Raw genomic sequence first — 24,040 nt, 5'->3', positions numbered from 1 at the left:
ACAGAAACTGAAAACCAACACTAGTGTCCGAGCGAGCATCCACTTATCAGACCATTCTGTACCTTGCAATAAAATGTACAGTTGACTAAAGATTATTTTAGTGACTCTTACTTCATGGAGATACCAATGTATAAATATTCTTATGCTCATGTGCTTGCAATCTATGCCCTTTTTCACTGACAGAATCTAAAGCTTTTTAATTTTAGAATCATAAAATATTTCACTGATTATTTTGTTGGAGAGGGTTAACTGAATAGAAGCATAATTTGGTTTTGCCAGAAAACATCTTTCATAAATGGATTTTAATTAATAAATTGTATTGTACTATAGATTTTATATGCTTTTCTGAAAATGTTAAACTATGTAGACTTTGATTTAATGTAGTGGAAGTGAGAAACTGTAACTGTTAAACAGAATTTAGTAGCAACATCAGATGGGTAGGGCAGAAATTCAAGAAAAAGTGCAGGAGCACTTTCTTCTGCTTAAATAATCTGCAGCTAACAAGTTAATCCTTTGATCCTGCAGGGCTCAGAAGCTGTTAGATGTCAAAACCTGATGAAAGTCTCCAGGCAGCCACAGGGTTTTCCCCTGTCTTTTGACTTTGACTCAACAAGCTTAAGCGTAAATAAGTATGATTATTATGGCACAGGAAACACGCTTTATTTGGCCTTAGGACTTCCTAAAAAATGGTTATTGTTGGATATGAAATAATTACATTAAAATGTGTATTTTTGACTTAAGCCTTTGACTACTCTGTGTGTGTAGGAGTTGCCCCAGGGAAGTTAGCCTGTACCAGACAGTAAAAGTGCCAAAAATCAAATTCTCCAAGCATTTAGTTCTCCCTGTCTCTTAATCTCAGGGTGTTTCTGTGAGTGCTCAGAGGGAGCCCTGCTGGAGGGACCTCCTGCAGTTACTCTCACCCTCACTCTTCGGCAGTGAGATGGGAGAATGGCTTTCACTTGCTTATTCCTTTGATACAGTGAAAACCAGCCATCAGCTTTCTAAGTTTTGCATGCAGAAAGACTGATACTCGGGGATGCCATGGTACGATGGTGGCATTCAGCCACTCCCGACAGGGTAGCTGTAGCACTGGTTCCAGGAGGGCACATTTGTCAGAGGGTCCCCCAGCCCTTCCCTGCCCTGACTTGACCCCATTGCGTGGTCTCTGCCAGCTGCGGTTGTTGACTTGGGAATGTCATTTGCCTGCAGATACTTTCTTGAAACAAGTGGGTACAGGAGAAAAAAAAGGTAGGAGTAGGCTGTGGTTTATGTTAACTGTTTTAATGGGCTGCATACGGCCATGGGCTGTAGGTTGGATATCACTGCTTTTCAGTAATTGCAGAACAGGGGCAAGAGCCAACCTGCAAAGTGCTGGGGAGTGGAGAGAGCACACTTAGCTCCAATGAGGAGATAATGGGGTGCCATGTGTGTGGTTAACTAGGCTTTTTAACCTGAATGAAAGCATTTGGTGGAAGTAGGTCTGCTGCAGAAGCATTTTTCTAGTCAGAAGGCAAATTGGGCAGAGACTCTTGTTGGTGATATGATTACCACCAAAAATTCCACCTTACTTTTAATGTACTTTTGAGATCTCACTGCCTACCTTATGCAGAGTTTAAGACTGTTTGCAGTAATAGCTCAGGATCATGACTCCCACTAACTCCCTCTCTGAACATTAACAATCTACATCTGTCTGTAGTGAAAGCGTCTTTCCCCCTGCTATAACTAATTACAGAGGTTACGTCCTTTTCAGGGAGTCTTAAGTGTGTGTATGTGTGTGGGCTGAAATAAAAACAACCCTGAGTTTGATAACTCAACTGATAGTGTTCAGTCTTGGCTGCATTAAGATTAGATTATGAAAAGATCAGAAGACAGCTGTCGCTCTGTGGGAGGGATCATCCCATGGTTGTGGGCTAGCCAGGGATACATAGGTCCCACTAGGTTGTCTGTTTATCTCTGCCAGATTACTTTATCTCTTTGGCTACATTGAAACAGGGGCATCTAAGCTACTCAGCATTTCTTCGAACTCCTGTTTGGGAGTTTACCCCAGATCCCACAGTAGTGTGGGTTTTACTAGCTTTTTCTGCCATGTTCTGGTGTTCTTAGATATGAAACTCCAATGATTTCCAGATAGGAAACATGAAAGTTCCAACCAGGTCCTCCGTGTAGTCAAGCAGCTGAGGGAGCAGAACCTCAGGAAATGCATCTCCAAGTCAATTTATTTTCTATGTTTCTGCTCCTAGTCTGTAAAACATGGGTGACAGCACTAGCACTACAGACTCCAAAGGCTGTGTTGTGACAAGGAAATAGCACTATGGATAGCTTGGCTTGGTAGATCAATGATGACCATAAGTTTTGGTTGGTTGGTTCAGACTGTTTTACTAGCTGTGACAAATTAGACTATAACATGAGGGTGTCTTTCTTCTTAGACCGTAACAGCAGACACCTACAGAAGACTGTAAGAAAGGTGCAAGCATATCAGACATCTACCCAGTCTCCTACCCTCCAGCAATTTGCAGGTCCAGGCCTTTCTGATACAGAGGTGTTCTCTTGTATTGAGGAGCATTTTGTGGTATTTTTTTTCTGTGGTTTTACCCAGTTTTGGAACCTGTGCACAATGAAGAGTTGATGCTGTGAGCAGTGGAGGCCTGAGAGCAAAGAGGTTTATGTCCGCAGCAGTCGATGAACTACTGTAGATCCCCACCTGCATTTTCAGTAGTTTCCACCAGGACCACAGAAAATCTTTTTAAAAAAAAAAAGTAAGCCCTGACCAAAGGAGCCTTTGGTTTGGTCTCAGCAAGATGCAGCAAAGCAAGACCAAGTAAATATCTGAGAACTGTTACGTTGAAAACACTCCTGTCTCAGGGAGACAACGCTCACTTTCAATACCCAGACCCAGAGATGAAGTCTCACACCTCAACAGTTCTTCCTTCTTGTCAGATCCTTACCATAACATACACATTTTCCAAAATTCACTGTGATGACAATTGAGATGTCTTTTAGTCTTGAGCTCATAATGACTGAATTACTTTTATGTAGCCTCTCTTTATCTGTCAGTCTAGGTGGATTTGTAAGGAACAGAATGAGGTTACACCAGCCTAATCTTCTCTGACAAGGTCGCAAGGCCACTTGGCTAGGGCAGAAGTAATCAATGCCAAATATCCAGACTGTGATCAGGTCTTTGATTTTGTTTCTACCTATTTCCTGTAGGCAGAGTAAAGATGTATAGAGTTGATGGGTTTCTTGTAAGTATTTTACAAGGGCCATTTGCAGACTGCACCCAAAGAATAATTTTTATGGTCTCCTTGTCCTGTCAAAGGTTGTACAGAAAGGATGCAAGGTGCACCTGGTCTTGGGCACTGTTTCATTAGTGTTCCAAATGGCATAGTTGTACTGGGTCTGGCTGGGGTGGAGTCAACTTTCTTCATAACCACACATACCCTGCTGTGTTTTGAATTTGTGACTTTTAACATTTTTAATGACACACCAGTGTTTTGGCTTCTGATGAGCTGGACTTGCACAGTGTCAAGGCTTTCTTTTTTTCCCACTCTGTTTCCCCAGCAGCTAGGTCTAGAGTAGACAAAGCCTGGGAGGCGACACAACAAGGACACCCAACCCAGACCAATCAAAGGGATATTCCCTGCCCTATGACATGGTCAGCAATAAAAACTGAAGGAAGGGGTTTTGAGTGGGAGGTGGACATTGCTTACAGACTGGTCATTTTTCTACTTTCAGAAGGTGATGAGTGATTGCCTTTGCATCACTTATCAGTTGGGTTTCTTTTTCCTCTTTCCTATAGTTATTAAACTGTCTTTGCCTTGACTCATGGGTTTTCTCACTTTTCCTTTCTATTCTCTTCCCTGTCCCTCTGGTGCTGGGAGTGAGCAAGTGGCTGTGAGATGCTTAAGGGGTGACCAGGATCAACCACCACAGCAGCAGAAAATAAGATTATGAAATTAGCAGAAAACACAAAGTTTGGTGCTATGAAAAACTTGCCTGGATACAATTTACGCCTACATGGTAGCTGGAGATGTATTATATGGTTTCAGCACTATGAAATCTCCTTAGGTAACGAAGAAGTAAGACTTTAATGACATGAAGAATTATGTCTCCTTCCTCAGCTGTCCTACGCTATAAAGAGCTGCCTTATAAGTTAGGCTCAACTGCATCATCTGGTTTTGTTGTGGATGACAAGCATATGCAGATGATGACAGTGGCTCAGCTGACATCTGATAACTTTGGCTGTCTCAGACTCTGTCCATTGGCTCTCACTGCCTCCCTGCATTCATCCCATGTTATGAGATATCCCTGATATTTGCGCGGTTTCATAGGAAGAGGATAATCTACTAGCACTGCAGGCTGGATTCACAGTCAAAATTGATGTAGCTCTCCTGATGTGGCTAGATGAGAAGCTGACATCTTTAACATTTCCCACCTGCCTTGTGACACACCACAGCACTGCAGGAATGCAGTGTTTCTGGGGTACTGTTTCACTCATGCAATTTCAGGGGTTCTTTAATTCAGCATGGGTTTCATAACTGCAGATATGGCAATTTCCTTTGCAGATTAAGGAAGGATGCCATAACATGAATGACTGACTGGGTGTCACTGCTGTGTTGTGACAGGCTATCTTCTTAAGTAGTAGTGATTGATGACATGCATAAAACTGAGCCATTATATGTGCTGTTTATATTGAGACAGTACTTAAAATGTGGGATGTCAGTCAAAGCACTGATTAATTACACAGTGCTATAATAAGGGGGGGGGGGGGGGGATGGGGAGAGCGCGGGGTGGAGGTGCAGTAAACAAGGTACCAGAGTAAATGTTTGTTTTGGAGCTTCAGACAGCATTGTCTCTTTATTTCCAGCCTGCATCTGGCCATAATCAAAGGATCTATCCTATACATTGCCTAAAGCATGAGACTTCACTGCAGGCTGCAAGGAGCATTTTGATATCAATATTAAACCCAGTTTCTGAAACAGGCTGGTGACCTTTTCTTTTTCCCCTTGAGCACAGTTTGAGCAAACCTCAGTGCTCTGTGGCAGCATTTTCCATGGCTGCGGAAGCTTCTGAAGGCCTCAGCTGCAGACCCTTTCTTCTCTGTGCTTTGCAGAGGGTTTGAGGACCCCTCTCAATAGGTTTCATTGAGTGCCACGGATGCAGCAGATGCCTTGCAGTGAAGACACAGGACCTGGTCCCAGGGGGTATAAACTCAGCTCTGTTTCTGTTCTGCTGGCAAGTCCTTGGGCAAATCCCTCCCTCTGCCTATCTTTGCAGCTGTGGTGTGGAGGTGATGGGATGAAATCCCTTCAGGGTCATTGTAGATGGGCAGAAGGGGAAGCTGCCCAGCTGTGCAGTGACATTTCTGCACCCCATTGCAGACGGGCTAGGGAAGGAGATAGGGCCACCTTCCTTTCCCTGCTGCCCTCCCTGTTAACGGGCTTTCAGGGCAGGGTAGGCATGAGAAGCAAGAGTCTGAGCAGTGCTGCAAAGCGTGGGTATGCTACATGGCCTGACATGAGCTTGGCCTGCATGACAGACAGGCATCGGGAACTTCAGCTGGCCTCATATCACTTTGTTGTGTGTATGTTGGGTGGGAAACACCTGGAGAGTGTTACTATGGCACTGGACACCAAAATGTATGAGTTTTGCAATGAGATAGAACAAAAAAGAACTGGCTTTCCCCCCCTCTTCTGCTTATGAAGTAGAAGAGAGAAAAAGGAATGTTCCATTCACAATTACAGAGTACAGTCACACCATTCAAGTTTTCCTTCTTTGCATTTGCTGTTCATTTTCTAAGACCATTATGGTTTGTCACATTTATAATTACAGTTCCACCTATGTGCATGTAAACTGCATCCTTGTACAGACGGATAGTTTGCATATGCCAAGAAAACAGTCCTTAAGTACATAAATCACTTACATGTAAAAAGCCTTTCCTTTTTATATTTATCTTAGTATTAGCCTGAAAATCAGCTGTCAGTAACAACCATAGTAGCGGTAGCATCTGAATATTGTGGTTCGATATGTCACTGATTGTAACTTTGAGTATAGCCTTACAGAGCAATATCAGGTTGTTTCCAGAATTTTATTTTTCTGCAAAATGAAAAGAAATTATCACAATTGTACCTCCGCTGTCAAGGTACAGCTGGATTATGTGGTGAGACTGTATAATGATGCTTTTCTTCCATATCTTCTGATGTGAACATATTAACTATACTTTTTTTTTATTCTTGTACATTTGTAAATTACACATTCTCTGTAGTAGTTTTACCAGCCAACTCCTTTGTTAGGAAGTGCTGCATTACTTTGTACTGTACATTTCTGTCTATATTTATTTAGCTCTTTAAAAATATGTCCAATTAAAGATAATTTTTACTGTCATAAATATCATGCTTTAATTATTTTTTGTAGAACAAAAATGGAACCAGAACAACCTCTGGTTTCACAAATGAGGCAATGCAGAATGGGTTTATTACTTGGATTGGGCCCTGCACCCAGCAAAGCCTTCTACTTTGCATTTGTTTTAAAAAGCAGATTGTGTGTAATTCCACTGTTTTCCACAAATCTCCATGCATAAAACTGTGCCCCAGTGTCATGAGGAGGTCATTTTGGGTTTGTGTCATACTGTAGTACATCATTTGTGAAACTGAAGTTGGCTTTTCAGTCATGTGACAGGTATGTAATGATGTTTTCCAGTGCTCTTTGTGAAATTGATTTTATTTTTTTTTTTTTAAGGAAATTTGTTTTGGGCAAAAGCATATCACATGCACTCATGGGTTCTGCTTTTTTTGTCTTTCCCCTTCTCCCTTTTCCAGACCAGGATGAGAGAGCAGCGGAGCTCAGCAGGGAGCAGAATGAGAAGACCATTCGCAGCACACAGACAGCTCTCCGCAATTTCCGAGAGTTCCTGATCTCCAAGTACCCCTCTGAGACCCGTGAGATCTATGTCATCCCCTGCAAAGAGCTTGATGCCTACCTTGCTTCCTTCTTTGTGGATGCCAGACAGAAGGATGGGTCTGAATACGAGCCAAACAGTCTGGCCAACTATCAGTGTGGGCTGGAGCGGTATCTCAAAGAGCACAGGTATGGATACAGTATTACGAGAGATAAGGAGTTCAAGAGGTCCCAGGAAGCTCTAAAGCAAAAGCAGATAGAGCTCAGGTGTAAAGGAAAAGGAAACAAGCCACACAAATCTATGAAGCTCACCTTTGCTGATGAGCTTATCCTGCGTAAAAGAGGCTTGTTAAGCCGGTACAATCCTGAAGGGCTGCTGAACCTTGTCTGGCTGAACAACACTAAAGCGTTTGGACACTGCACAGGTTTCCATGGGTCCACCCTCAAGTGGGGAGACATCAGGCTGCGGGTGACAGAGACTGGGTTGGAATACCTGGAGTGGATGGGGCCAGACAATGGAGATGCCAACGCCAAAAGCAAGAGAGGGGGGACGGACTCACGGGTGTATGCCACCCAGCACTCCCCACAGACCTGCCCTGTGCAAGACTACAAGGAGTATGCCCAGAGGCGGCCTCCAGCCATGCGCTACGAGGACGCGCCTTTTTACCTGTCCATCAAACCTGTCGTCAACTTGGCTGCACTTCACTGGTACAACTGCCAAGCTCTGGGGAAAAACAAGCTTGCCAAGATGGTAAAGACGATGTGTGAGAAGGGCAACATCCCTGGTCGGAAGACCAACTTCAGTGTCTACCAGAGCTGTAGCACCCTCTCAGAAGCGCAGAGCAACCAGCTGGTGCTGATCTGCAATAACTTGAGCCAGCAGGCTGCCCAGTCCATGGCAAGCCACTCGAATACTGGCAACTTCATAGTGTCGGCATCCTATGACTCTTCCTCGGACACAGCTTGAAAGAGGGATATCACCTGAACACTTACTTCTTTTCCTTTTTGTTTCAAACGTTGAATTTGTGCCCAATAATACACATCAACTGTGATTGTACACTATTCCCCCATAGCCCTCTCTCCAGTGTTAATTCACTTTATAAAAATATAAAAATATATAATATATTTTTCTTTTTACAAATAAGTCAATAGAAATAGTTTAGTATTACTAACATAGTATTTATAGTGTTAATACAAAAATAAAAGGTTCTTATGGGTTATAATATAAATGCAGATTTTAAAAGGACAAAAATGGTTCTCAGGCAACAAGATAGACTGGAAATACCATTTTTAACATGCGCACATCAGTGAGTGTAAATCCCCAGGGAGGCTTACGTAGCAATTCAATTTTAAAGCATTTTTTCAACTTCTAATTTTAACATGACCTCCCAGAGTGGAGGAGACAAATTTATCACTGGCTGCTGCTTCTTACCTGCTGGCTTATGCTTGATCAGCAACACCAAGAAATAAGAGATACATCAATGTAAGTTCATTATATAATTTACAACATGTTTTGTCTGTTTTTTATTTTGTTTCCTGAGGCTCATTTATGCTAGATGGGGAAAAAAACACCTGAAGTCAGCTAAAGGCTATTTTTAACTTTTGGTTTTGTTGATGATTTTCTGTGATCAAAATGTTGCTGGTCTTTGGACTAAAAAGCATCGTTTTCAAAGATATGCAAAAGTACAATAGCAAAACCACTGTCATACACTTAATTTTAACTGTTTAAGCATGGATTGTTAGTATTTTGTGACTGTGTATACTTAATGTAAGATCTACTGACTTAACGCCACTTTCAGTATTCTGGGGAATGCAACAAGGCAGAAAAATCCACAATCTTATCCCAAACTGTACAAAAAAATTTGCATCAAATATGTCTTAAGATGTCATTTGAAATCCACAAAAAAACAGCATAGAGAGTCTAACAATTATTTCATATTTACTACAGAAAATGAAAAAGCAGGATAGTTGTAAGTGCTGGAAAACAAATTTAAGTCAGCTACGCATAACCTATTTCCATTGCAGACAATGGAATACGTGCATGTGAATCTGAAAGCAGAATTTGGTCCTTAAAGCCTTGAATTAATGAGTACTACTGTTCCAGCATTTGAGTTTGCAACGTAATTGTCCTTTTCTCTAAGTACAGAGAAAACATTAACAAATTCAGCACTTCAGTGAACGAGTATGATTCTTGACCTTTAAATTTATGTATGGTACTTCTCAAGTAATTCAGCTTAGTTTATGTTCCACTAGGATATCCCAGGGCCATGATGAGGCTTCAGACAAGTCTGCTGGGGTGATCTAATGACCACTGAAGTCAATGAAAGAGTCAACCTCAGCTGACTTCCCATGGTTGTTGGATCAAACTGTTCCTGAGGGGCTTTCTTATTTGTTTTTTTGGTTGGGTTTGTGGTGGTGGGTTTTTTTGGTTTTGGTGGGGGTTTTTTTGTTGGTTTTTTTTTTTTTTGGGGGGGGGGGTGTATTGTTTTGTTTCTGTGTGCATGTTTGTCTTTATTCCTTCATATTCCTGCATATCCTTCGTATTCTTTAGACCTGCAACTGTGCAGTGACTTTAATCATCACTAATTCCAAAGAAAGGGTGAAATAGAGGTAGCAGACAGAATAAAAGTCACCCACCTGGCACCATTTAAAAACTGTTTTCTGTGTTGCTAGGATGAAATGTTCCTGTGTGCGAAGGAGGTGGCAGAATGCCTGCACCTCACTTAAGCCTTATTGAAGGTCTGTTTTGGGGATGGGGTAGGTAGCAGATGTGCCACTGGGAGGTCTAAGAGAAGAGATTTCCACTGTAATAAGCATCTGTCCTCCCACGAAGCTTCCTGCAGGTGGCACAGCCTGGCTGTGATCAGTTTGTGCTCTGCACGTAGCAAGGCTAGTACAGTCTTAGGTTTCCTGTGTGCCAGCTGTCCCAGGGTCTTGCACGCTGTGGCAGTGTAACCTCCAAATCCACAGCCCCTGAGTTACTGGCTGCTGTCTCTGGGGCGTGTATGGTGGGCAGTGGATTGGTAGGCTCCAGCAGTCATTCATACTGCAGAGCTATACTTCCGTGACTTGGTCTGGGGGCTTGAGGCCGAATCATGACACTGCTGAAGTGAGTGCAAGCAGTGTCCTTGACTTTCAGTGCCATGGCAAATCTGGTTTGTAGGTGAAGGAGAAGGAAGCACAAACAGACTTTGGGTGCAGCCAGCAAGACAGCTGCCCAGCTGCCAGACAAGGCCAGCCATCTGATTGCTGTTTGCACAGCCTTGCCTTTTGACAGTGGTGCTTTTAATGTGATACAGTTAAAAATAGTTTTGTGAGGCTCATGCAAGGCTGTGGCGTTTATTGGTGTTTCCCACTGAGGACTTACCCAGCTGCTCTTAGTATGTGCTAGAGTGCAGGGGGTCTCATGCCAAGGAGCTCCCTAAGGGTGCCACGTGAGAGCTCGACCATGGAGCTAACCTCTAGGACAGTTTGGGGTCTCTGTTTCTCCCTATTGGCACTCATCTCAGCACTTTGCAGTGGCAGCTATTGCAGGATCAGACCTACTTCCCCACCTTGCCTTTCTAGTGCTGCAACAGGTGGCTAGGTATCAGCTGTCCTTTGTGGGGCATCAGATCTCAGCTTCTCACCTCCCCTCCCCTGCCAAGCTGCTTCTCTTTGCTGGGAAAAGCTGCCTTGAGCTTGTAGGGGAAAGAAGCCACCCTAAGGTGTAGCCACCTTGTGTTTCTTCTCAAGCCCCACGAGGTGGGAAACCAGACCTTAGAACCAAATTGCTTCTCATGCTATTATCAGGCTCAGAGCTTGGCAGTGGTTCACATCTTCTGCGGGTATGCTTTAGGTGTGTTGCTTCAGAGTGGGCTATTTTGTGGGGGCTATTTAGTGTGGTAATTACAGTTACTCTTGTCTCCAAGGGGGCATGTCACTGGCTGCAGGTATGCCATACTGCAAGCAGGTCTTAGAGGTGCTACTTCACCTCAGTGCTGCAATTCAGCCGCAATGCAGACCTTGGCTCTATTGGCAGGAGCCAAAAATGCTCAGTGACCCAGAAGAAAGAAAACGGACACTCTTGCACATGAGCTGGGAGATCATAAAAAGCATTTCCTATGACTTCTTGACTCCACATGCTGACTTGTTCTTTGCCACAATGTTAAGACGGTTTGTGCTGATGTCCAGCCTGTGTGCTGGGTGAGGCAATGTCTCTTGACACCTGTGGCTTAGCAGGGCACATCAGCAGCTTTTGCTTGTCTGATTGGGTGATAAGCTGTGGAGGATGTGTGCTTATTGTGGTAGCCTCGGTATTATGGGAGTGGTTTTGTTCTCCTTTGTGACATCTCTAGTAACTCAAGCTTCCAGTTGATGCTGATAGCAGATTGCCTGGCAAATTCTGATGGGGCAGCCCCAAACAGACTGCTTGTTTAAAAAGTTAAACACATATGGCCAGAATATGATACAGTAGTATCATACTCCACATACATTAGCTTTGAAGGGCATTTAGCACAACATACTACCCAGTCTTCATTTGTGGACAGTTGCAAGGAGTTGAGTGACCACAGTTTAACAAATTACTATTTGTTTTAAGGCCCTGGGGAGGGTTGCTAACCCACTGGGAGGGAGACTTCTGATTTAAACCACTCTCATGGTTTTGTCTCATGCTGGCAGGAGAGATGTCCCTGTCACTGTGGCTCAGCTACGAGGTGACAGCTCAGTTGCTTATAATTGTCTCTCAGTACTCCAAATGAGGGTGTCAAACCTGCTCCACCAGCAACCTGCAGGCTCACTGCAGCGGTGGGCCACTTCCCTGGTGGTAAGACACCACAGTGTGGCCAGGGGCTAGTGCTAGGAACTCTTACAAGCCTTCCTCTCTGCCTAAGCAAAGGATTGGGGTCTCCCACCACGGCTCTTGATAGAGTACCTTTTACCCAGAAATCAAAAGGGCAGCTGGCAAAACGCCGTCCTGCCTCCTGTCCAGCAGAGCCTGTAAGGCTCCTGACTGCATTGTGCTCCAATGTAAAGGCTGAGCTTCTGCATCACAGTAAGGCTCCGATTTCTGTAAGATGATGGTAGCTGGCTCCAAAGTGGTGCTCGATTTTCTCCTTTCACTTTCCCTTCCTTTTTTCCTGCCACTCACCTTTCTTTGACACTGTTAGACCTCTTAGGTGAATCATTTCAACTCACTAGCCCAGCAGAAAATGCAGCAGAAAAAAGGGGAAGTCAGGTAATTTTCTGTCAGATTGCTGAGTTGAATCTGCTTACAAACTGAGATGCAAAGCCAGTGGGGGAGACACAGGAAGGTGTTCCCCTACCAGTACATTACACATCTACACAGAGTCATTAGCCTGGCTCAGCTACTTCGGCCTTGGAAACCCATCAAAAGGGTAACACAGACCGAGACTCTTCTGAATCATTTGCAGATGTATTGGTTGCCTTCAGCACCGTCTACCAGCTTGGGAGATTTGCTCAGTGCTACCAAGAGCAAAATTTGGCTTTGAACTTAAGAAAGAAGCAGACTGCCAAAGCACAGGCCTGCACATAGTGTGAAGGAGTCTGCACCAGTGTTAGTGCAGGCATTCCCACGTGGCCTTCTCCTGACACCAAACCAAGTCAGACATGGGGATTATACATGGATGTCACTGGACTGATCTGGATGCAGCTGTGCACAATAGAAGCACTTGGATCTGTTCATGTGATTGCACATATAGCTGGGCAGAGCTGTGGCCACTTGGACAGCTTAAGCTCTGGTTTTTTAGTCACTCATGCATGTATTTATGATATTGTGGGTTTGCACAATGTACGTGTATTCATGCAGGTAATTGGAACCGAAGTCTTTGATATCCGGGTGTTGCAAACTGCCTGTTTAATTTTCAAATACGTAATTATGCAACAAAATGTATTTTTAAGTGTAGGAGAATGAATACTGTTGTGAACTACATTGTAGACGAAATTACAAGGGATATCTAAAATAACAGCACATACTTTGTTCATTTGCATAGTGCAATAATTCTATGACAGCAGCATCCAGGCTGTTGACATAGAGGACAATCTAACAATGGAATCAGTGTCCCTGTTGCACATTCTCCTTTGTGAAGAACATCAGTGCTTTCAAACTGTTTCGTGGTTTTGTTTTTAGAAGCTGCTGTGCACTGGTATTCAGTCTACAGTATAGCTGCCATCTTAGAAAGCTGTGTAGAGAACGAGATGCAAGCAACATGTTGTACTGCTGTGCGTGCTTGTCTCAGATGTTTGTGACCAGATCTTGTTGTGCTGTTTGCGCAAACGATGTGAGGTGGGAAGATGGGGATCAGAAAGAGCAGGTGGTGTGTCACTCTAGAGCCTGGGCTACCCTAAAGACTGAAACAGCCTTAAAGGAAAGTGAGATTCCTGTTGCACTAGGTTTCCTCCCTGTCCAGCACATATTTACCCTTTCTTGTCACCGTGTCTGAGTGCATCCCGTAAGTGCATTGACTGACCTGACTAGTGCATGGACTGATCATCCCTTCTGACAATAAGCTGCATGTGATTGTGATTGACTGACTGGTCTTCCCTGTCCCCGACATCCTCACTCCTCTTACCATCCCTGATCCTCTAATATTCCCCTCTCCTGGCATCTGCACTGGGGGCAAGGGGACCGCTTTGTGCAGGGCAGCTCTTGGCTGAGAGTTCCCTCCCTGCTATCAAGTGACCTTGTGCTTTGGGGATAACATGCTCAGGGCAGACTGCCTCGTGTCAGGTACGCGGGGTTTGTGGGATACTCAATGCGAGCACTCTGGAAGCTCGCATCTCTTGTACTGGAAGCACTCTTCCTCTCTTTTCTCTTCTGCTTTTTGGGAGAGTGCTGTCAAATCATGAAAGAAGATGAAATTCACTCCTGGGTAGGGGACCAGGTCCACATTTGTGCACTGTTTGACTTCCCGCTGACATCCTTAAAATAGGACTGAGATGACTGGTTCTAAACAGTACCTAACTTTTGGCCTCACTCCATCGTGGAAATCAGTTCATCTCATGTGGTGTGGGCAACAGGGCATTGGGACCCCCTGACTCCCTGAACTCGCAGAGGCAGTGTGACTGTGGGAAGGAGGAGAGCTTACAGGACACGGAAATATCATATGATATGCCTGAAAAGATCCAATTCATGCCTCTTGGTTAGGGTAGAGAAGGACTCTGCTGTTCACTATGAAAAGTGGTGGGAAGTGAGTCTGCACTTCTTCAACAAGGGTTCTTTGCTAAAAGTCAATGTGAAGAGATGGCTGTTTTGCTGTCCTTGTTCTTAAGAGGGAGGATGTATTTTTTTTTCTTTCTGTGCTTTCATGTGTTTGCTAAATCTGTACTCTCAGTGCTGAGGAGTGCAGAGAGAAGGCAGTCCAGCATAAAGTATGGCTAGATTCCTAGCCAAAAACTTGAACTATACTTTCTGGTGACAGTCCCCATATGCTGAGTTGGTGGCTGAGAACAGTACTGCATCAGCTGGTGTCTCGTGGCACATCTTTTGAGTCTGTGCAGAGCCAGCATGGGTGTTGCTGCACCACTCTCCAGAAGCTGAGAGCCTGGGGTAGCTTGCCAAGGACACCCCTATCACCCAGGCATGTGCAAGCCAAGAAGAGGGAAGGCCCGAAGCACAACTAAATGATGGTGCTTTCCCCATGGACAACGTATGACAGACACAATGAAGCTGAGCTGTATCTCCTCAAGGGTTTTGGAAAGCTAAAAGCCACCAGGGACATCACTGCTCCACGTCTTTCACAGCAGCGTAACTTCAGCTGGTGATGGAGTGGCCCTTCTGAGGACAAGTCAAGTTTCTCTGAGCCCCCAACAAGTTTTGTGGTTGCACTGCTTCCAGCTCCACAACCAGGTGCCAGCCTGCTCCTCCCCACTGCACTGTCTCTGGCTGAAGCCCTGTGAAGCTCTGCTGAAGTTGTCCTCCAGCACCTTGACCCTTCCAAAAGCAGTAGAGAGGCATTTACCGCAGTGAAATGCTGGAAGGCTAAAAAGCCCCATATCTTAGAGACACCTGTGAGCTTGTTGAAAAGTTTGACACTTGCCATTCAATGGAACATGTTCAAAGGAGTGGTGATGCTGAAAGCTTTAATATCTAATCTGATGGCGGGGGGGAAATTGGTTTGGCATGAAATGTGCTCATTACATAAACTGATGGGTTTTAACAATCTCAAGAGTCTCTGTCTCAAGCAAGGAATTTATTTCCTCTTGCTGAAGGGGTTAACGTTAGTTGGTAATGCAGACAAAATTGTGTTTGTTTCATTATACAAATGCCATTAAATGAGTTGTCTGTGCATTGAAAATGGACTTACTGTTTTGAAGGGATTAGGATGCTTTTGTTAATCGTTTATTTTTGTGCTCAGCATTCATTACACGGTAGCCACTGGTATCTGAAAAAATCAGTACCTTTTCAGATTTCAATTTGTTTTTTTCTAGTTAATAGAGGTTTTGCTCACAGTGTTTAAGAGACTGGTAAGGTAGGTGCTGTCATTGAAATTCAGTGGGATAGAGTTTCAGCGGGAATTAGAAGAGCTGTTCAGCTTTTACATAGTGTTTCAGGAATCCGCTTGTGTGTTTTTTCATTACTACTGTTTTATGCAGTCTGTAAGTGTCCAGAAAATAATGAAACAGCCAAGGGAGGGTAAAATAATCAAGAAAATGCAAAATACTTTGGACAAAAACATTGTATTATTTTTACACTAGAAAAGTAAACTCTTAAAATTAATTTTATAGATACTATCTTTGCTACTTCAGCTGTTACGTTTGCGAACAAAGACACTCTTAACACTCCTCATGCCTAGAATTTCATCTAGGCTTTCTGAAGGCTGTAATCCTGCTGACTGTCTTCCTTACCGTTATAGCATGTTCTCAGCCGGCCTAAATCATGCATAGCCTTCAGTATCCCCTGGGCTGCCCCACACTGCTCCTGCCAGAACTCCTCCTCTTCTACTGTCAAATATTTAATACACTCACTGTATGTCACATTTCCAGCCTGAAAAAAAGCCAGTGCAGGAGACTTACTGCAGCCTCTGTGTCTTCAGCAGTGGATGCAAAGTCTAGATACAGAAGGCAAGGCAATAGTGACTGGCTTCAAACCAAATTTGGTAATTTTTGGGTAGGAAGGCAAATCTTCTCCTAGTAGTTCTGAGGCTGAAGGTGTGCTGAAGAATGACTGCAGTGTAAATTGCTTTGTTGAAGCCTTTGTTTTCTGTATGGTGCTTACAGTTCAGATCTTCCAAGCTTTGCCTTCTATGGGAGCTTTCTCTGTGAGCTGCTTGCAAGACTGGGTTCCTCTGCACGAGACTGGGTGCATGGATGTGAAATGCAGTTGCAGAAATATCCAGAGCATTCAGGGATGTGCAGACAAAATGTGGCATAAAATGTCTTAATGGAGTCTGAAAGCCGTCAGGGGAGGAAAAGGTGAGAATCTGATTTTGCTGCAGTTTATGGCAGTGCCTGCAAGCTGCCTGGTGCTGCTGCTGGAAAGGGTTTGGTGCCAGTTCTGCAGCACTGTGAGAACTGTATGCCCATGCCGCCTGCTTCCACTCAGCTTGGGATGTGAAATGCACTTGGCTGTAAGCACGTGACAAGCCTCACTGGTACAAATGGGTCTCTAAATACTGAAGCCTGACATCGCTTGGCCATAGGTGCATTGTCAGCATTTGGTTTTGTCCACGTGACCCATTTATCTCAGGGTCAACTTGAGTAGAGCAAATATTCAAGATTGGAAGAAAAAAACCTGGCAGAATATTTAAGTGTGATGAAGACAGTATAAAGGCAGTGGGAAAACCTGGCAAACACAATGGAAGTTTTTGTCTTTTTTTTTCTAAAGAAGACAAAATTATCCTTTAATATCCTACTTCGTTTTACACTGGAATTAGAAAATAATTTCCATTTGTTTTAATTATCTGCTGGCCTTAACTCTGCCTTTGACAAGCACTTTTGCTATGACAACCCTTGGTCTCATGGTGAGCAGTGCTAGGGAGAAACAGCTAAAGTAAGGCTTTTATCTTTCTATGCATGCAATATTTTAATCTTTCTAATCTTTTATTGTGAATGTGTTTTCTCCCATTTTGTAAATTGACAAGATTAGCACTGTTTCTTCCAAAACAGCGGCTGAAAAACATAACCAAATTTCCACCTAACAATGTCAATTCTGATTCATTCTCAGTTAAACCTCTAAGACTAACTTCCACCCACTGACTTTAATAACAAATTAACTTTTTTAAGAACAATTTGTAAAAAATTAATTTTGTTAATTCTTTTGTTTCATAAGAAAAAGATTCACTGTCTTGCCAAATAATAGTAATAATAATAATAATAATAATAATAATAGTAATATTTCTATGCAGTGTGTGAATCAGTGATGTTGCTGTTTAAATTTTGCATGTTTTCTAGGTGTTTTGACATTTGTATGTTTATGTGGTATTTGTAAAAATGCTAACTATTGCTGCTATAATCACCACTGTTGTAAGTAACTGAAAACTGTACTATGAAGCTGTGCCAGTTAGCAGGATTTTTTTTGTGTGTCATGGTAAAATTCTGCATTCTGCTTTTCATTTCTTGTTTTAAGCCAGTATTTAGTGCCTTCTGTGGAAGGAATCAATATGTTGTGGTAGACAGGAGGTGCCAAACTTCTAATATCTTGTTCTGCACAGATGATCACTTACCAGCTTGAAGCATAAAAAAAAAAAGGTAAAAAGAAAAGAACAGTCTTGAACTCTCCATCTTTCTTCAAAATGTCTTCTCATTAATGTTCATTTGGAAAAAAACCTCTTTAACAGAGCTGAAAAGAAGCCATCTTCCCCAGCTATACCTCCTGCAGCAGCAGTCTGCCAAGTGTGAAATATGAGGGGTACAACGGAATCTGTAGTACCCAAATATTCCTGTTGGTAACGGATCCAGTGATTAGCCGAGCCTGTTAAAGTCATTGCAGAGCATGCTAAAATGCCATTTAATGAAAGCAATCCTCTGATTGCCATAAGAAACTGTTAGCTCTCACAACAGTTGTGAGCCTGCTCTTGTAAACAAGTGTCAGCTTGGTCAAGCGATGGATTCCAGTCCCCGTTCCGCCTCCGCTGAAGCCACACATTGCTGCCAAATGAGACTTGGACGAAATTCAAGCTCAAGATTTTTGGTCTTGTTCTTTTCAACTGCTTTCATGGCAGACAATCCCTGTTTATCAAAATTCTGACATTACATTTTCAGTTCCTTTTCCACCCTCTGCTTAGAATCTGGCAGTATAGCAAATACACACATTCATACACGATCATTTTGATTTTGATAAGATTTTGGCAGGCTGAAATTGTACCATATTTAATCATACAACAGAAACAGACAGGAGGGAAATGCGAGATGTTCATCTGTCTAGTGCATTTCCCAGCCAGCAGGCATGGTCAACTACATGGTCTTTAAAACAGTATTTTGTATGGAAAAAAGAAAAGACTAACCATCAGTTTTCCATTTCTACTGAGAGATAAAAGCTTGTTATACATTTTGAAAAGACTTTTCAAATCAGAATACAGTTTTAACAAAAACTGTCATGGGAAAACAAGAGTACATTGAATTAATCCTTGCGGACACTGGTCTAAAGCCATATCTGTTCCCCAGCAAGATATTTTACAGGCCTCATCACGTAAAATACTTCCAAAAAACAAGTTTATGCCAAAATTTTCAATGTAACCCTTCTTTCTGTGATACCAGCACACTTCCAAAAAGCAGTATTAATGGATGCAGCCCAGAACACACTGAAAATCAACCCATGTGATAGGTCACAAGCCAGTACCCCACAAAGTGATGAATTTGAAAGCCCCAGCTGAAGATCTAAAGTGGTTAGGATGCTTAGAAGCCTTTTGCAGCACCTCAGTTCCCATCTCTTGGAGGAAATAGGGCCTTCTTCAGAAACGTTAGGCCCTTTTATTGTTCTTTAAAAACTGGTAGCTTCTTCAGGCTCCTTCTGCCAGATCAGAAGCCAGCTGAGAGCAGTTGCAATGTGTTTCTCCATTGTTTTGCTTGTCTAGTAGCCATTTACACATGAATGCGTGCTCCCACTTGCCTAAGTGAAGAGTTTGGACTCCACAGAACTCCTGCCTATGTGGCCCTAATATGAAATATGCAAGGCAGTGATATATGGTCTTATATCCTGCATTTCTTCTCTTTATAGCTAGATCTGAGTCTTCAAGGTCTCACCAATGTCACTAATTGTCTTACCAATTGGTCTTCCTAGCTGCTTCTATGTGTTGGCCCAACTTGCAAAAATAAATGCATCAGATTCCTGCAGCACACAGATGTTTTTCTCCCCCATCTTCTTCTCTTCTGTTGTGAAGCTAGATATATCTGCATTACCTTCAGCTTAGATTTGAATCAGGAAAGCAATCAATATCCTTTATTTAGCACTTTGCATGCTGGAAATGCAGTTACTCTACAGGTGCTGATCTGGCATTAGGATTTAGCCTGCTGCATGTGGTGTGTTAGAGTCTCTAGTGGCATTTGTTTGCTTTTCACCATGGTTCACTGGTTTCAAGATGCAAACTAGCTGATACTAATGGTGCGCTGGTTTAGATGCCACCTCCCAATCACTGTGATACCTTCAGTATGCATGTTGTCCAGTCCTGTAATTGCTTTTCTAATTGCATTTTTCTGAAGGGCATTGTATTGCAGGACAAGCTTTGTATTTTCTTTTCTTACTATTTTTTTTTCCTTTTTCTGTTTCTTTTTCCTTTTCTTTGCCTTTTCTTTTTCGTTTGCCTGTGCCTTTGCCTTTTTTCTTTTCTCCAAGAAAAAAAAATATAGCTTAGGCTGTGCTGCTGTGAAGAGCTAGGAGAGAATTATCCATCCAAACCCGAGTGGAATTTGGGGATTTGCTTAGATTTTTTTAGACCCCCTTTGCAAGCCCCAGCTGTAATCAGCTATTTAAGGCAGAGATCTTAGCATGAGCAGTGCTACATATCTGCCACTCAAAATGCAGTTTTCCACACTGGGAACCTTCTTACACAGATCTCTTGCCCCTGCATTTGGGAGATTATATATACAGTGTTTTGTTAGGGAAAAGTAACATTTTGATGCATTTCAATGCATTAAGCTCTGCAAGTCTGAGGGGAAGGGAAAGATTACTGGATCATTTTCTGAAAATCTGAGCAAAAATTGTCAACTACAGTCCATTTTCGGAGCTGCCTATTCAACCCCATTGTCCTCAAATTACCTTCTCCCTGGAGTTGCACAGCGACCTGAGAAAAAGGAGTGCAAAGGCTTTGCTGCTGTACATGAGGCAAGATTTCATGACTTTGAATGAGGAAAGATTTCAAGATATACTTTGAACCCTAGGTCTCCAACTGGGTTTTCAGGACTGGTAATCTTCTTACTTGTCAGCTGGGTAGGTTTTGACCCATATGGATGCCATACTGCTATTTCTATATTTTTAAGAAGCAGATTTCCTACAGGGTAAGGTACTTCACAGGTGAAGACCAATATGGTCATCAAAGTTGTCTGTCACTTGTCCCAGCTGAGAACTGTTTGGTGGGTGTTTTTTTTGTGTGGTGTATTTTCCCCCTACTGTGAGACACTCCAGTCTTCTTTAATTGGGATAGAGTAAACAAACATATGTTGTACTGCTGTCACACTTCAGTCAGATGTCTCCTTGAAAAATGTACTTTCAGTGTTTGAGTACAGAAGTGCCCTCAGTAAGAAGAATGCAAATCCAAGAGGCTGGGTTTTTTAAATGATGTCTGAGTTTCATCCCTTGCTCAGTTGTCAGATTAGACTTTTGAAAAGAATGGATTCAGTTGTGTGCTAACTGGAGTGTGATATCCACTTTTACTGATCTGCAAATTCCAGAGACATTCTGATCTTTATTGCACTCCAGCTCCATTTTTATTCCCTTATGATAATCTTTAAGAAGTCTGGTTCTGCTGCATTAGATTGATTTCACTGTCTGTACGATGTTTGCTGCTATTGTAGTGTGAATTTTTATTTTTGATTTTTTTTAACTTTGTATTGGTACAGCCTTAAACTTACAGAATTAAAGACCATTTAAAAAATAATCAAGGTAGTCATTGATGTCTGTGGTAAGTGCATGCTTTATTCACAGTATTTTGTCTGTAATTGGTTGTAGCAATAAAGTCTCATATATTTAATAAACTGCTTTCTGCAAAGTTGACTGCTTTCTTCAATCTAGTGAAAACAATTTACTTGGCATTTCAAAGCACATTGTATAAAAGAAGTACAGCTCACTCTCATGCTTTTCAAGTGCGAGTATCAGCATAGCTGGGAAGTTCCCATGGACCTGTGATGCATTTTGATTAGCGGAGTGCAAATAGGCTCACCGAGAAATAGTTGCTGTCATACCCTCTTACTTCTGGGGTTGTGTTTCACGAAAACTTTTAAACAGTTGCTTAAGTAAGTATGTCCTTCCCTGCTCAGGAATGCACTTAAAAGCAAGCTTGACTTGAACCATGTGCTCATTTAATCTCACTTCAGTAGAAATGAAAGCCTACATCCTGAGAGCCTTTTTGTATTAATTTTCCTGAACCTCATATGGTTACATCAATTCCAAGGCACAGTTTGGCTTAAAGTTATTTTGCACTTTGAATTTCAGCAGTAAGGTCTGCTCTCCTCATAGTTTTGTTTTAGTGTTCATCTAGAATAAAATTAAATGTGCATCCAAGGATATGCATCTTTTAAAAGAGTTGCTTGTGAGGTCTGAATTTTCTCTGTTCAGGAGGTTTTAAAATTAAAGGACTGGAAAATTAAAGCTAGTAAAGCCCCTATGTTGTGAAAGAGGAAAAATCCTAAGTGGAAAAATCCTTAGAGATCTCCAATAAAATTCCACTTAGGTTCTGCCAAAGGAACATGAGAAAAAGGATAAAGCTGAACCCCCCACGGAACTGCCATCTAGGGAACAGCCATGTGTTTGTGTTGGTGTCGGGACATCAGTGCAGGACAGTAAGAGCTAAGTGACACCATGGGTGAGGTACAGAGGAACAAAGTTTTCACCAGGTATTCTGGGACTGCATTCCCATTACCTGGCAAATTCTGCTAAACTGATCTTCCTCTTGCTGCTTGGTGCTACTGGTGGAACTATGTGTTGTTGCTCAGCACAGCAGCACATAAAAGGCATCGTGTCAAATCATGCCATAGTCCCAGTGACAAGTGACAAGAAAAAACAGAGGCCTTTGGATGAAGAGACAGAGAAGTGAGGTATGGACAGGTGATGGCCAGGGGCTAGCAGGGGTTTTGACGTCTGTTGCAAAATGCAGTTATTGTGGTTTAACCCCAGCTGGTAATTAAGCACCACTCAGCCGCTTGCTCACTCCCCCCTCACACAGAGGGTTGGGGAGGAGAATTGGAAAGGAATGTAAAATTCCACAGAGATAAAAACAACTTAATAATTGAAATTAAATAAAATATAACCAAAAGAACAACAATAATAATAATTATAATGCAAAGAAAGGAGAAGGGGAGAGGAATGAAAAGAAAACAAGTGATGCACAGTACAACTGCTCACCACCTGCTGACTGACACCCAGCCAGCCCCCCAGCAGCAATCGGCAGCACCAGCCAACCCCCCCCCAGTTTATATACCAGGTATGACATCCCATGGTATGGAATACCTCTTTGGGTGGTTCAAGTCACCTGTCCTGGCTGTGTCCCCTCCCAGTTCCTTGTGCCCCTCCAGCCCTCTGACTGGCAGGGCCTGAGAAACTGAGAAGTCTTTGACTCAGTATAAACATCACCCAGCAACAACCAAACCCATCGGTGTGCTATCAACATTGTCCTCACACCAAATCCAAAACACAGCACTGCACCAGCTACCAAGATGAAAATTGACTCTATCCCAGCTGAAACCAGGACATCAATAAACCTGTTGTGCTGCGGGCATTTCGGGCGAGCGGGAGTCAGATTCAAATACTCACAGAGTTCAAGATCTGATCCGTTTATTGTACAAACCAGGTAGACTTTTATAAGGCATTCTATAAGCGTGCAATAATGTGGTTGGCTATTTTACAAGCGTATAATGATATGATTGGTTAACAATTGTTTACTGGGAAGATTTCTGTTTCTGCTTGTTCTGGCATGTAGGCTCCTTTCTGCGGTTTCCCAGCTCCTCTTATCACGTCCCGTTGGCCTTGGTTTTGTGCAAACATCTGCAATTTGCTCCTTTTTCTTCATCCCACTGTTCTGGCCGTAACCTCGTCTTATTTCTTCAGTATTTTTCCACTTGCTTCAGAGTTCAGTATAATCGTTCAATACAGCAAGAGCCCCAACACCATTGGATCAAACTCCTTTGCTTGGACTAAGCTGTCTTTACAGAGGTTGAAGTTGATGTGCTTTCCTTTGGTCTAAAAGTGAGCAGGCAGGTGGTGGTTAATGTTTAATGTGGTTAATGCAGATTGAGCTAAGCAAATTGGTAAGTTCTGGTAACTCAGCCGTTTTTCCTTTTCCCTTTGCACACTGATTTAACCCAGATTGCCAGTTTTAGAACTGCCACGCTTCCTCAGCCTGTGGGATGGCTGCAAGTCCTCTCCTCCTCCTCTCATTCCCAAGGATATCCCACAACAGTGTGCACACATTGTGTGCAGTCCTGCAGGGTTCAGCCCTTCTGGGTAGCTAGGCAAACAGAGCTGAGGAATTTGGCTTGGGCAACCTGGAGTGCTTCCCTGGGAGATGTCACAGATGTGATGAAATCTTCTGGTTGCAGCTGAATATATCTGAAATTTGTGCTTGAGACATTGCTTAAGAATATCATGACTGCAACTAATGGGGAAATTGCTCAGGGACATTATAGCATGTTGTCTCTTCAGATAGGCTTTGGAGATGGCCAAGTGGGGTCCCTACCTTGCTGGTGGTTTGCTTTGTACCAACAAAGACAAATGGAAACATTTGGCAGCCATCCTTGGAAAGATCTGCAAGATTTCTTTTTAGAGTAGCCTGATGGCTTACTATGTTCCAGCCTTCACTGTTGATAGTGTTGAATAGCTCTCGAAGACAATCATTCAAAAGAAAAAAAAATCCAATGGCTATGTGTGAGATTCAGTTATTTGTATATGGACACTTTAGTCTAAGGGCCAAATTCCTACACGTACCTAGAAGAGAATGCACATGCAAGACTAGCAGCACGAGACATGCCTATTGCTGTTCCTCTGAAAGCTGTGAGGAAA

At 42.8% G+C, this 24,040-nt stretch overlaps 2 protein-coding genes across 2 annotated transcripts in view; one reads left to right on the top strand and one right to left on the bottom strand.

Moving 5' to 3' along the window:
• The window catches only part of KIAA1958 (KIAA1958 ortholog), a 73,065-nt gene extending 51,738 nt beyond the window's left edge, over positions 1–21,327 (top strand). Inside the window, exon 3 of the mRNA XM_056323821.1 lies at positions 6,816–21,327. Within this exon, the coding sequence (XP_056179796.1) occupies positions 6,816–7,861 (1,046 nt within the window). The 3' untranslated portion in view covers positions 7,862–21,327. The remainder of the gene's footprint in view (positions 1–6,815) is intronic.
• The window catches only part of INIP (INTS3 and NABP interacting protein), a 231,057-nt gene that overhangs the window by 170,811 nt on the left and 36,206 nt on the right, over positions 1–24,040 (bottom strand). The gene's annotated exons all lie outside the window — the stretch shown is intronic.

This window comes from Falco biarmicus, chromosome Z, assembly GCF_023638135.1.
Source record: "Falco biarmicus isolate bFalBia1 chromosome Z, bFalBia1.pri, whole genome shotgun sequence".
Taxonomy (NCBI): Eukaryota; Metazoa; Chordata; class Aves; order Falconiformes; family Falconidae; genus Falco; species Falco biarmicus.
This window is presented reverse-complemented; position numbering and strand designations above follow the sequence as displayed.